Raw genomic sequence first — 14,267 nt, 5'->3', positions numbered from 1 at the left:
ACTAATTAGCACCCTTTCTATCATCTTACAGTCAGACAGCAACTTTTAAAGGATGCAAATACACCTCTTTTGGGGGAAGACTGGGAAAGACGGGTGTTTCTGTCTGCTCCCTCTATACTAATAACCCCTGAAGGAACAGCCAGTTAAGAACTTTTGTTTTTGCTACCGTGCCACTGAACCCATGAACACAAGCCCCACTGGCCACCAGAGTCAGGCTATACGGACTGTGTCCTCTGGTCAGCAGCCCCCATCCCGGGCTGTCAGACTTTTGCACAAGCTCCTTTCATGAAGACTCCAGCAAACCGTGCAGGGGCAGAGGGACAGCATAAAGATGGGGCCACCTGGTGACCTAGTCTCTAGGGACAGTGGCAGTTACCCTCTGGATATGTGTTAAATGAGAAGCATGCCCCTGAGGCTACAGCTTTTCTTTTTCCTTTGGCTGAACTGTGCAACGTGTGGGATCTTTTTGTTTTTCTTAAAATAACTTTAACATATCTTTATATTTATTTTTTTTTATATCTTTATATTTTAAAAGATGAAAAAGGTAGGGATATTACAATGATATTCTCTTACTGTTTTTTCCCTTCATGTGGGATCTTAGTTCCCTGACCAGAGAGCAAACCCGCACCCCATGCATTGGGACTGCAGAGTCCAGTCCAGGACTGGACCACTAGGTAAGTCCCAGGCCACAGCTTTTAAGATGAGCAAACAGGTGTCTTTCATAGAAAGACAGGAGCTTCAAATAAACAACTTCACAACTCCAGAAATTAGAAGAACAAATTAAGCGCAGGAGGAAGGAAATTATAATAAAGACAGAATAAATAAAGAGCCCCCCCAAAAAGGGGGGGGGTCAACAAAATCAAGAGCCGGTTTTTCAAAAAAATAAGCAAAATTGATAAAACTTAAGCTAGATAAAGAAAAATAGAGAAAAGACTCCTGGCAAATTCTATCAAACATTTAAAGAAATAATGTCAATATTTCTCAAACTCCTCCCAAAAATTGAGAAGAAATACTTTGAGCAAATTCCAGGAGATAGTGAAGGAAAGAGGAGGCTAGTGTGCTGCAGTCCATTTGGTCGCAAAGAATCGGACAGGGCTTAGCCACTGAACAACAATTCACTTCTCTGCTGCTTTCAATGGCCGATACTGCCCATCAAATTTTAAAGTTATTTCTTGGTCCAACAATTCACAAATCAGTTCTTTAAGAAATGCATCTCTCCCAGAGGACATTAAAAGAACACAAGATTGAACGGCTATGACCCCAGGGTCTGGGCTGTACAAGAGCAAACGCCCTACTTTAAAAAAAAAAAAAGAAGAAAGGAAAAAAGGCCCTTTCAAACCGACTTTCTAAAAAAAGCGCTTTTATTTCTAACCCATAATCGATACTTCTGGTTTTACATGAAAGTCAAGCTTTAAATCATTTATTAGCTCAGTAATGTAACCTTTGTTCCATCAAACCTTAACAATAACAACAAAAATACTTCAAGGAAGTATTCTTGTTACCGTTTTACAACGAGGCTCAGATTATTTTCCAAGATACAATCATACATACGGTGATACTCAAATGAAATTATCAGTTACACAGACACAAAATCCTGAATCCAGTTTCTCTCTCTTCCTAATATCACCAACACACTAAGTCATACACCCCTGAGTTTTCATTACTTGCCTCCTGCAGAGCTGGCCTCACTGCCTCCTGCAGAGCTGGCCTCACCGCCTCCCCTTCTCCTCACTCCCCGAACCACAAAGAAATCAGTTAAGTAGCACAGAATAACATCAGCCCCCTTCTCAGCAACAGAAACCCCTTCCCAGCAGCAGAAATTCCACCCCGTTTCATGTTCAGGATTCCTCCGCCTTCAACCTCCCCAATCGCGTTGCAGATTCCCGGTACCCCTTCCCTTCGGCCTCCCAGACTAGTTTGGAGTCTCACAAGTTCAGGTCCCACAACTGCTCTACACTGAGGAACCCCTAAACCAAACAAACTCACGGCCGAACAAAGGCCAAAACGGCGACCCAGGAAGTCTGCGCACGCCTTGGGCAGTGACACTCCCAGAAGTCTCCGCGGTGCGACCAGGCGCAGGCTAAGACCATTTTCAAACGGTCCATCCACCGCTCGCTTTTCCTGCTTCCTAACTACATTTCCCAGAAGGCTCAGCTGCGATTTCTCCCCGCTTGCGGTCTAGTTCTTTTCTTCCAGAGCCTGTTCAACTCCCGGGGATAGTAGGAAAGTCCATTTTTAAACGCTTCACAGTGGGCTTTCTTGGGAGTCACGGCCCGAGGCTGAGCTAGGCTCTGTGAGGCCTCCGGTGGGCGGTTTGATGAGGGGGATGCAACCCTTTAGGTGGGGCCGCAGCTGATCTCTGATAGAAATCCAGTTGACCGGTAGCCATCTTTTCAGCCACAGGGATGTCTCTGACTACACTTCCCAGAGGACTCCTCGGCAAGAACGTGATTCTCGCGTGATTCCAGCCTCAAAGTCACGCGCTGGCGGGACCCTCAGGTCCGCACCAGCTAGTGTTACCTTGTTGTGGAAGGTTCAGCTTTTTAGGAAGCTTGGGAGACCTGAGGTGGGGAACCAGAGAAGAGGGCGAGGCCGGAGCTTAGGCCTTGTACCGCTCGCTGAAGAGGTGAGTTGGAAATTGTGTGACTGTGTTTGCATTAGTGTATGTGATGAATGACCACGTGATTGTGTATGGCTCTTCCGGTAGTGAGCGTGTGTGAGGTTCCAGTGATAACCCTTTGCTTAACTGTCTGAGAACCTGTGACTGTGCCGATGTGACGGGATGCGTCCTGGTGATGTGCGTGTAATCACTTGCGGCAAATTGTATGTGGTAATTGTATGTGGGGGTATGAGTATCTTTTGACTCGGTGAATGTGATAGCGTTTGTCCCCGTAGAGGGGTGTGATTGTGCGACTGTGGGCTGCGGAGTACACGTGGGAGTACCTGTGGATACTGTGTGGTTTTATCTGTGGTGAGTGTGATTGTGATTGTACGGCCGTATGCGGGTGTGCCGTGCCCGTGACAGTGCCAGTGTGACTGTCCTCTTGGTAAAAGTGTGATCGTGCTATGTGACACTGGGTATGCGGCCCTCTGTTTGGGTTGTGGGTTATTTCTAGCTGTATGACACCCTGGTGGTTTAAATCTGTGTGATTATGTTTGTTTGACTGGAAAATTGTATGAAATTTTTTCACTTATGTATATATATCTCTCTTTAAGCTTTATACAGTAGTTTTCCCCTATTTTTAAACTTTATATGAATGCTCCATACTGTCGTTTATCTCTTACTTTATTTGTACAACTGTGTTTTTGAGAATTATACATACTAGATTTTAATAGTTGTTCATTTGTTTTCTTTGCTATATTCCATCATTAAACTACTGTTATTCATCCCTTCTAGTAATGATGGACATGTATGTTATTTCTAGTTTTTTTACTTTATAGACTATGCTGCCATGAACATTGTTTTACATAGATTACCATGTATGAGTTTACCTACCAAATGTAGTTCTAGGAGTTTTAGGTCATGTATCTTCCACTTTCCCAATAGTGCCAAGATATTTACTGAAGTGGGTGCCATGTTTATACTTTACATCAGTGTTTCAGACACCTCATTGCTCATGTCCCTACCAAAACATGGTTTTGATAGTTTTTTTTAAAAACATTTTTATGATATATACAGTAAAGTGCACAAATCTTAAGTATATGGCCATAAAACAGTTTCCTAGATCATCATAAAGAATTTTGCCAGCACCCCAGAAGATTCCCTTATATCCTTCCCAGATATTCCTCTCCCAACATCAATATTCAGAATTCTATAACCATTAATTAATTTGATCCATTGATGAATTTCATTTATAAATGGAATTATATACCATGTATTCCTTTATGTCTGGTTTCTTTTGTTCCACATTATGTCTATGAAGCTCATCTATGTTGTTGAGTGTAATTGTACTTGTTCTCATTACATTTGGGTGTATACTGCAATTTATTGAATCCACTGTTCAGTTCAGTTACTCAGTCATGTCTTGACTCTTTGCAACCCCATGGACTGCAGGATGCCAGGCTTTCCTGTCCATCACCAACTCCCAGAGCCTGCTCAAACTCATGTCCATCGAGTTGGTGATGCCATCCAACCATCTCATCCACTGTCATCCCCTTTTCCTCCTGCCTTCAATCTTTCCTAGCATCAGGGTGTTTTCCAGTGAGTCAGTTTTTCATATCAGATGACCTTCATATCAGATGAGCTTCAGCATCAGTCCTTCCAAAAATATTCAGGATTGATTTCCTTTAGTGTTGACTGGTTTGATCTCCTTGCAGTCCAAGGGACTCTCAAGAGTCTTCTTCAGCACCACAGTTCAAAAGCATCAATTCTTTGGCACTCAGCTTTCTTTATGGTCCAACTCTTATAGTCATACATGACTACTGGAAACATTATAGCTTTGATTAGACGGACCTTTGTCAGCAAAGTAATGTATCTGCTTTTAAAAATGCTGTCTAGGTTTGTCATAGCTTTTCTTCCAAGAAGCAAAAGTCTTAATTTCATGGCTGCAGTCACCATCTGCAGTGATTTGGAGCTGAAGAAAAGAAAGTCTGTCACTGTTTCTGTTGTTTCCCTGTCTATTTGCCATGAAGTGATGGGATCTTAGTATTATGAATGTTGAGTTTTAAGCCAGCTTTTTCATTCTTCTCTTTCACTTTCATCAAGAGGCTCTTTAGTTCCTCTTTGCTTTTCTGCCATAAGGGTGATGTCATCTGCACATATGAGGTTATAGATATTTCTCCCGGCAGTCTTGATTCTAGCTTGTGCTTCATGCAGCCTGGCATTTTGCATGATGTACTCTGCATATATAAGTTAAATAAGCAGGGTGACAATATACAGCCTTGATGAACCCCTTTCCCAATTTGGAACCAGTCTGTTGTTCCATGTCTGGTTCTAACTGTTCCTTCTTGACCTGCATGTAGATTTCTCAGGAGGCAGGTAAGGTGGTCTGGTATTCCCATCTCTTGAAGAATTTTCCAGTTTGTTGTGATCCATACAATGATTTTGGTATAGTCAGTAAAGCAGAGGTAGATGTTTTTCTGGAACTCTCTTGCTTTATTTGGTGTTCCAGTGGATGTTGGTAATTTGATCTCTGGTTCCTCTGCCTTTTCTAAATCCAGCTTGAGCATCTGGAAGTTTTCAATTTACGTACTGTTGAAACCTTACTTGGAGAATTTTGGGCATTAATATGCTAGCGTGTGAGATGAGTGCAATTGTGCGGTAGTTTGAACATTCTTTGGCATTGGAATGAAAACTGACCTTTTCCAGTCCTGGGACCACTGCTGAGTTTTCCCAATTTGCTGGCATATTGAGTTCACAGTGTCATCTTTTAGGATTTGAAATAGCTTAGCTGGAATTTGTGCACCTCCACTAGCTTTGTTTGTAGGGATGCTTCCTAAGGCCCATTTGACTTCGCACTCCAGGATGTCTGGCTCTAGGGGAGTGAACATACCATCGTGGTTATCTGGGTCGTTAAGATCTTTTTTGTATGGTTCTTCTGTGTATTCTTGCCACCTCTAAGTATCTTCTACTTCTGTTAGGTCCATACATTTCCTATCCTTTATTGTACCATCTTTGCATGAAATGTCCCCTTGGTATCTCTAATTTTCTTGAAGAGATCTCTAATCTTTCCCATTCTATTGTTTTTCTCTTTCTTTGCATTGATCACTGAGGAAGCAGATAAGTTCCTGCTGTTCTTTGGAACTCTGCATTCAGATGGGTGTATTTTTTCTTTTCTCCTTTGCCCTTAGCTTGTCTTCTTTTCTCATCTATTTGTAAGGCCTCCTCAAACAGCCATTTTGCCTTTTTGCATTTCTTTTTTTGGGGGATGGTTGATCACTGCCTCCTGTATGATGTCATGAACCTCTGTCCATAGTTCTTCAAGCACTCTATCATCTAATCCTTTGAATTTATTTGTCACTTCCACTGTATAATTGTAAGGGATTTGATTTAGGTCATACCTGAATGGTCTAGTGGTTTTCCCTAATTTCTTCAATTTAAGTCTGAATTTTGCAATAAGGAGTTCATGACCTGAGCCACAGTCAGCTCCTGGTCTTGTTTTTGCTTACTGTATAGAACTTCTCCATCTTTGGCTGCAAAGAATATAATCAGTCTGATTTCGGTATTGATCATCTGGTGATATCCATGTGTAGAGTCGTCTCGTGTTGTTGGAAGAGGGTGTTTCCTATGACCAGTGGATTCTCTTGGCAAAGCTCTTAGCCTTTGCCCTGCTTCATTTTTTACTTCAAGGCCAAACTTGCCTGTACTCCCTGTATTCCTTGACTTCCTATTTTTGTACCTGATGACACTGTTCAGAGACATTTAATAGTTTCCAATTTGTGGCTATTACAAATTGTGTTGCTGCTCTGAACATTCTACTGTGGTTTTGATGAACACATAAATGCTCTTCTTGGGGTTTCCCTGTTGGCCCAGTGGTAAAGAATTTGCCTGCAATGCAGGAAATGCAGGTTCAATCCCTGGGTGGAAAGATCCCCTGGAGAAGGAAATGGCAATCTACGCCAATATTCTTGCCTTGGGAAATCCCATGGACAGAGGAACATAGAGGGCTGTAGTCCATGGAGTCGCAAAGAGTCAGACATGACTGAATAACTAAAGACCAACCAGGAGGATCCCACATGCCAGAGAGCAACGAAGCCACAGCTATAGAGCTTGTGCTCTCGACCCCGGCAGCCACAACCACAGAGCCCAAGTACTGCAACTTCTGAAGCCCAACAGCCTAGAGCCGTGCTCAGCAGTAAGGAAAGCCACTGCAGTAAGACTGCATCGCAACTAGACTGTAGCTCCCCCTTGCTGCAACTAGAGAAAAGCCTGTGTAGAAGCAAAGATCCAGCACAAACTAAGCTAACTAAATAATCATTAAAATAAATAAATGCTCTTCTCTTGAGTAAATATTTAGGAGTGGAAATGCTAGATCACTGGGCGACCCCCTTGGACTGTAGCCCTCCAGCCTCCTCTGTTCATGGAATTCTTCAGGCAAGAAAAATGGTGTGGGTAGCCATTTCCTTCTCCAGGGGAATCTTCCTGACCCAAGTCTCCCACATTGCAGGCAGATTCCTTACCCTCTGAGCCATCAGGGAAACCATAGATCATTGGGCAGGCATATGTTTAATTGATACTACCAGTATCTTATGTTGTACCAATTTACACTCCATCCAGTAATGTATGAGAGTTTCAGTTGCTCTACATCATGTCTGTTATTTGAAATTGTCAATCTTTTGTTTTAACTATTCTGGTGGATATATAACAGAGTTTCATCAGTTTTTAATTTGCATTTCCCTGATGTGTTAACAATGTTCAGCACCTTTTCCTATTTTTATTAGCCATTCAGATATCCAGTTTTTAAAAGCGTCCTCTTGTCCTTTTAATTATTTTTTTCACTTTTAAGAAACTTTTTACTTTTATATTGTAAGCATAAGGCAAAGGATTCCAATACACTGTTCACTCAAGTGTCCACAGTACAATTAGGAGAACCAGGGAGTTTACCGTGATACATGACTTTTGCTAATTTACAGACTTTATTTAAATTTTTCTAATTGTCTTATCAGTCCCCTGCTCTGTTAAAGAATCCTATCTAAATGCCCAGATTGATTTAGTTGTCTCATTTTATTAGTATTCCTCCCATCTGACATAGTTCTTTAGTCCTTTTTATCTTTTATGACCGTGACACTCTTGAAGAGCACTGGCCAGTTATTTTGTTGAATGTCTTTTTTGTTTGTTTGTTTATTTTAATTGAAGGCTAATTACTTTACAATATTGCATTGGTTTTTGCCAAACATCAGCATGAATCAGCCATGGGTGTACATGTGTTCCCCATCCAGAACCCCCCTCCCACCTCCCTCCCCATCCCATCCCTCTGGGTCATCCCGGTGCAGCAGCCCTGAGCACCCTGTCTCATGTATTCAACCTGAACCAGCGATCTGCTTCACATATGATAATATACACGTTTCAACACTACCCCCTCAAATCATCCCACCCTCACCTCTGTGGACTCCCACAGAGTCCAAAAGACTGTTCTTTACATCTGTGTCTCTTTTGCTGTCCTGCATATAGGGTCATCATTACCATCTTTCTAAATTCCATATATATGCATTAGTATACTGTATTGGTATTTTTCTTTCTGAATTACTTCACTCTGTATAATAGGCTCCAGTTTCACCCACCTCATTAGAACTGATTCAAATGCATTCTTTTTAATAGCTGAGTAATAGTCCATTGTGATACGTACCACAACTTTCTTATCCATTTGTCTGCCGATGGATACCTAGGTTGCTTCCGTGTCCTAACTATTGTAAACAGTGCCACGATGAGCATTGGGGTACACGTGTCTCTTTCAATTCTGGTTTCCTCAGTGTGTATGCCCAGCAGTGGGATTGCTGGGTCGTATGGCAGTTCTCCTTCCAGGTTTTTAAGGAATCTCCACACTGTTCTCCATAGTGGCTGTACTAGTTTGCATTCCTACCAACAATGTAAGAGGGTTCCTTTTTCTCTGCACCCTCTCCAGCATTTATTGTTTGTAGACTTTTTGATAGCAGCCATTCTGACTGGTGTGAGATGGTACCTCATTGTGGTTTTGATTTGCATTTCTCTGATAATGAGTGATGTTGAGCATCTTTTCATGTTTTGTTAGCCATCTGTATGTCTTCTTTGGAGAAATTTCTGTTTAGTTCTTTGGCCTATTTTTTGAATGTCTTTAAATTTGAATTTGTCTGCTGTTTCCTCTTGGCTAAATTTAGGCTTTGCCTTTTTGGCAAAAAGATCACAGAAATAATTTCTTCCTCTCAATGTGTCATATCAGAAGCTATATGATATCTCATTACTAGTAGTGTTAACTTAGGTTACTTGGTTAGAGTGATTTCTCCCTGGTTTGTTCTCTGTAAAATTACTGTTTTCCCCCTTTTAATTAGTAAGTATCAGATGGTTTTTTTAAAAAAATATTTGTTTGATTGTGCCAGGTCTTAGCTGTGGCATGTGGGATCTAGTTCTCTGACCAGGGATCGAACCTGGGCCCCTGCATTGGGCAGATAGTCTTAGCCACTAGACCATCAGAGAAGTCCCTCAGATGGCTTTTTTTTTGATCCCTGGGTCAGGAAGATCCCCTGGAAAAGGGAATAGCAACTCACTCCAGTATTCTTGCCTGGAGAATTCCATGGACAGAAGAGCCTGGCGTGTTACAGTCCATGAGATCACAGAGAGACAGATGCGATTTAGGACTAAACACAAATAACAGATTATCTTTTTAATGTCAGTGGCATCTGTAAAGATATTCCCTTTTCATTACTGATTTTGTTCATTTGTATTATCCCTCTCTTTTTCATCGCTGTTGGTAATAGGTCTTTTATTCCTCTGAGTACTGTCAAGAATTATTTTCCTTTCTCTTTGGTTTTCAACAGTTTGACTGTAACAATTTGCTTGGTTGTGGTTTTGCTTTTGTGTGTTTGTTTTGTTTATCTTCTTGTATATTATTCTTCTGTTTTCTGAGCTTCTTGAAACTCTTGTTAGGATTTTTAATCAATTTATTCAAATATTAATTCCTGTCCAGTCTCTTTTCTTCTCTGAGACTCCACTTATGTGTGTTGGTGATCTTTTTAACTGTCCCATATATCTTTTACACTCATTTCTGTTTTTTTTTTCCTCTTGTACTTCATGTGGATATTTTTTGTTGGCTTGTCTGAGTTCAGTAATCCTGGTTTCTCAAAACAATGCAGTAACTTATTTATTTCCTAATTGGATGAAATAGATAGTCTGTTTCTTTTTTATGGATTTCAGTTGTGTTTAGTTTCTTCATCTTATCATCCATCCATTTGCCTGCCATTTGTCTTCAACAATATTTTAAATGGTTTGCCTACTCCAGTATCTAAATTGTCTTTGGTTCTGCTTGTTTTCTGTTTTTATCTCTTTGCATTTCTGGTGATCTTTAATTGGTTGAGAGATATTGTGTCTAAAACAATCATAGGGGCCAAAGCCAGTCACTAACTACTTCTGCTTTCTTATTATATAAGAAGAATTAAACTGCTTTTCAGGTCCCTATTACTAACAGACAAGTACAATTCCTAGCATACAGGAAATTTTCAGGATAATGCTGGAAATAATTTAAAACATTACATTTTTTGATTAAAAGATAGGTTTACTATTTAGATGAGTGCAAAATTCTCAAAAATTTTAAGCTACTTATTAGAGTGCAAGACTTCTCTATAGTGTTATCTTTTGACAGTGCTCTTTACCTAGGTGTGATTGTGTTGCAAGCATACTGTGATCTTGGCTACAGAGATCGTTGGCTTTAAAAGAGAGGCGCAGATCTTCCAGAAGGAAGAATAAAGCCTGGGGGAGGGTACCATCTAGGGGAAAAGATGAAGCACGTTGGAAATGTGAGAAGCATTGTCTGAAGCTATTGAGATGAGATGTTTCCTGCCCATTCTGCTTGACAGGTACAACGCCTGAGGAGGTCCCCTTATAATCCGGGAAAGGCCGGGAAGACTGACTAGAAAAGGGGACTTCAAAGTGAGGAGTAGAGGAGAAGGAAGTCTTCTCAAATCTTTCTGGATAACTGTTGATTCTTTAGTGTCTAGCACAGTGCCTGGTACATGATAGGCACTGCAGTTGAGAAAAATACTAAGAATACTAGGTTAAAGGAATGTTTTCAGGTTTTAAGAAAGAGGCATTTATGGATTACTTTGGTTTTCATGTCTGGAATCTGTTTACCCATGGGGGATTGCAGTGAGTAACTAGGGGTAGGGGTAAAAGTAGCTATTGAATAATTGATACAGTGATACCATGAAATTATTTCCTGAGTGGTCAGTTTTACATGCAATTATTGACAATTGATGATCAAGGAGCTTGATGCATAGTGGAATGCTCACTGCCCCTTATACTTTTTTTTTCCCCTTATACTTTTATAATGTTCAGTTTATTACATTCTTATAGCCTATAGACAGACACAAATTTTCTTAAACATTTAGACATCGATCACAAATTCAGTTATCCCCCTAAAACGTTTTAGGCTTCTATTAATAAAGGAAATAGAATATACAGTTTTCACAAATTTTTTTTACTACACTTATAGTCAAAAGCTATTCTAAAGCAACAATGATATGGATTTGATCCATTTCTATGTTATTTCTTTGATTTTACTTCCTTTCTGTTGTTATGCTGATTTTAATATTGTCCCCTAATTACTGTAAATTCTGTAAAATTACTTCATTTGCTTTTTTTGGATTAAGTTTTCTTAAGTCAAGATTCATTAATCCCAAAAGTTTTCTCAAACTAGACAAGATTAGAGGATCTGGTTTATCAATCAAATGTTTCTTGGTCAGGACTTGGGACCTAATTGTACAATCGAAGATCACTGAAAATTGATTTGACCAATGTATATCCAAATTAAAATGCATATGACCAGCTTTTAGGAATTATTCAGAATTCATATACAGGTAACATGATATATTAATATGTACAAGGATATTTACTGTAGCATTGTTTGTTACAGTGAAAGACAGGAAACAACCCAAATGATAATTGGCAGCATATTGGTTGAATAAATTAAAGTGTATCCATTTAATAGAATCCAATGTAGGCTAAGAGAATTAATTATGTATTTTTGAATGTACTAGTTGGGATCTGGTCCAAGATACTTTTAAGTAAAAATAGCAATGTGTTTAACAATGTATGGGCTTCCCTGCTGGCTCAATGGTAAAGAGTCCTCCTGCCAATGCAAGAGACGCAGATTCAATCCCTGGGCCAAGAAGTTCCCCTAGAGAAGGAAATGGCAGCCCACTCTAATATTCTTCCCTGGGAAATCCTGTTGGCAGAGGAGGCTGGAGGGGTACAGTCCATGGACACGAATCAGTCTTGACTTAGTGACTAAACAACAACAACATAACAGTGTATATAATATGCTGCAATTTGTAATTTTTAAAAAGTATATCTTTGTGTGTATATGAGTATACATACGGGGCTTCCCTGGTGGCTCACCTGGTAAAGAATCTGCTTGAGTATATATACAAGCTAGATTCTCTAAGCCATATCAAGTGATCCAAATCTGTCCTGTTGTAGTCAAGGCCTGAGGTTTCTGGAGTAGGCGTAATTAGAGATTTGCCCATTCTTTTCACTAATCCCTCCAGTGTTTGTGTGTAGTTAGCAGAGGGGAAATGATCATACTGGGAGCTGTGAGGCAAGTGGCATCTTGTGTAACTTCTTTCTGTCTTCTCCAGCTCTGCCTTTTTCCAAAAAAGGAGCCCAGAGAAGAACTGGTCCTTTTCTGCAAATATCAAAGCCATGGCTCAGGTGAGATGCTGTTTCTTTTTGCTCAGATAGAGTCATTTTTACCCCTAGTACATGTAAATATTTGCTTTCCTTATCACGATGCTTTTCGGTGTTTAAAAACAATAGCAGCCTTCAGACAGTTCCGTTATACACAGTGCCAAAGTTCTCTTACTCTTGCTCTAAAGAAAAGGTCTCTAATAAGCCAATTCAAAAATTGCTCTGTTGGTGGAGGTATTTATAGAAAATATAAGTGGTTAGATAATCATTAAAAAAAGGAAAGAATATCTGATTAAAGATCTTTATACTCTTAGTTACAGGTAACTGTTTGAGGGCTAAGGGGTTAGATACCAAGTTTCTCTGAAGAAGTCTTAATCAAATTAAAATCCATTAGAAAATTGCTTATGGATTTCATCATAAATCCTGATTTTTTTCCCACATACTGTGAATTACATAATATAAAAACAGTCTGACTGAGACCAGGTTTGAAAAAAATTTTTTACACTGGTTAACATGGTCCCCCTTCAGCAACCTGACCCCTATTTCCTCCTAAAACAACCCAGTGCCCTTCACAGTTCCTTCTTTTAAATAACTTTTACTCATTTAATAAGTCTTTCACCATCTTCTGTCAGATTTGTGTCAGAAATCTTGGCAGAACAGAAATGTGTTTTCTATTAGTTAATGAATCTAATTTGCTTCAACAGTGATTGATGGGATAGAGATGGGCAGGGTAATTAGGGTACCTCATAGGGAAAAGCCCTGATCATCTCCATAGACTTAGATTTTCCAGGAAGAAAATTTGTGAGATGGTTTTGTTTGATGTCATTCTTAATACACAGAAAGGTCTCTTAATGTGTGAGTCCTTCAGGTTTGGGGGTATGACTGGTGGTTGGTACAAAGCTCTGACACCCCGAGAGACCACCCATGATAAATAGACTTCAATAATGCCATTGTGTGAAGCTGGATCATGCTCTGTCAATTTCCTATAGCTTAGGAACAAAGGGTATTTACATCGAGCAATGGGCGGTTTTAGATAAAACTGGACCAACGTTGGGAACGTCTTTAAAGATCACCTTCAGCCTCAATGTCCAAGAGCAAAGGAGAAGTCATTTATTTCCATATTACAAAACATTCAGTGAAAAAAAATGCTTATAAGAATTTGTTTAACAAGAAATAACTCTTATTATAAATAGTTTATAATAGTGTGACCTTAGAATGGATCAGTCTTGAATTATATGCAAATATAATTTTCTAAGATAAAATATTTTTTAAAGTTATTTGTACATGTTCACGAGTAAAGTAGGGCTATTTCATTCTGGCCTCACTACTAGTTTCACTCCCAAAAGGTAGCTGCCTTCAACTCTTGACTATTGATTATCAGTTTTACTCATTATCTTTTGACTTACTGCAGAGTGGAAAGGACATTATACTCATATATTGCACCCTTCATTTCCTCTAATCCTGTTATTATATCACCATTTTTGGTTAAATCAATAGTGTACACATTATCACAACTGCAAATATCCCTAACTGCTGAGCCAGATCATGGCTTTATTCTGTTACAGCCTTTCATTTTTCCTGGGGTTAATTGCTTTTTCCCATCATTTGCTTAGTTTTCCATGTATTTATATCCAAAATCATCAGGATCACTGCCACGTGCAAGTCAGTTTGTTTTCCATCTGATCAAACACATCAGTTCCTTTTGAACATGGAAACTTCCATCCCTGTTCCCTTTTTCACCCTGCTTCCATTTTGTCTAGTTGCTCTCTAGGCCTGTTTCTCAAAAGACTTCCCCTTTTTTCCCTGGGATTTTCCTTCTCTGTTTTTCTGTGTTAATTCACATATTTATTGACTCTCATGTCTTCCTCTTCTCTGGTTTACTCTCTGATTCTGGTGGAGCACAACCTCTGATAGTTTCCTGAGAAATTGTGCTTGAGTCTTTTCATGTCTGGGG

At 39.7% G+C, this 14,267-nt stretch overlaps 1 protein-coding gene across 7 annotated transcripts in view; it reads left to right on the top strand.

Annotated features, from left to right (window-relative positions):
- Positions 1-1,766: 1,766 nt before the first annotated feature.
- ZFP82 (ZFP82 zinc finger protein) overlaps positions 1,767-14,267 on the top strand; it is a 57,977-nt gene continuing 45,476 nt past the window's right edge. The window contains exons 1-2 of one of the 7 annotated variants that reach the window (XM_070451782.1): positions 1,767-2,626; positions 12,265-12,337. In XM_070451782.1, coding sequence (XP_070307883.1) covers positions 12,329-12,337 — 9 coding nt within the window. In that variant the 5' untranslated portion in view covers positions 1,767-2,626; positions 12,265-12,328. Of the gene's footprint in view, positions 2,627-2,686; positions 2,824-10,164; positions 10,486-12,264; positions 12,338-14,267 lie in introns of those variants that run through there. The other 6 variants (XM_070451776.1, XM_070451777.1, XM_070451781.1 and 3 more) reach the window with 6 other exon arrangements.

The sequence above is a fragment of the Odocoileus virginianus genome, chromosome 20 (genome assembly GCF_023699985.2).
Source record: "Odocoileus virginianus isolate 20LAN1187 ecotype Illinois chromosome 20, Ovbor_1.2, whole genome shotgun sequence".
NCBI classification, from domain to species: Eukaryota; Metazoa; Chordata; class Mammalia; order Artiodactyla; family Cervidae; genus Odocoileus; species Odocoileus virginianus.
Note: the sequence above shows the minus strand (reverse complement) of the source record. Positions and strands in the feature narration are given on the sequence as shown.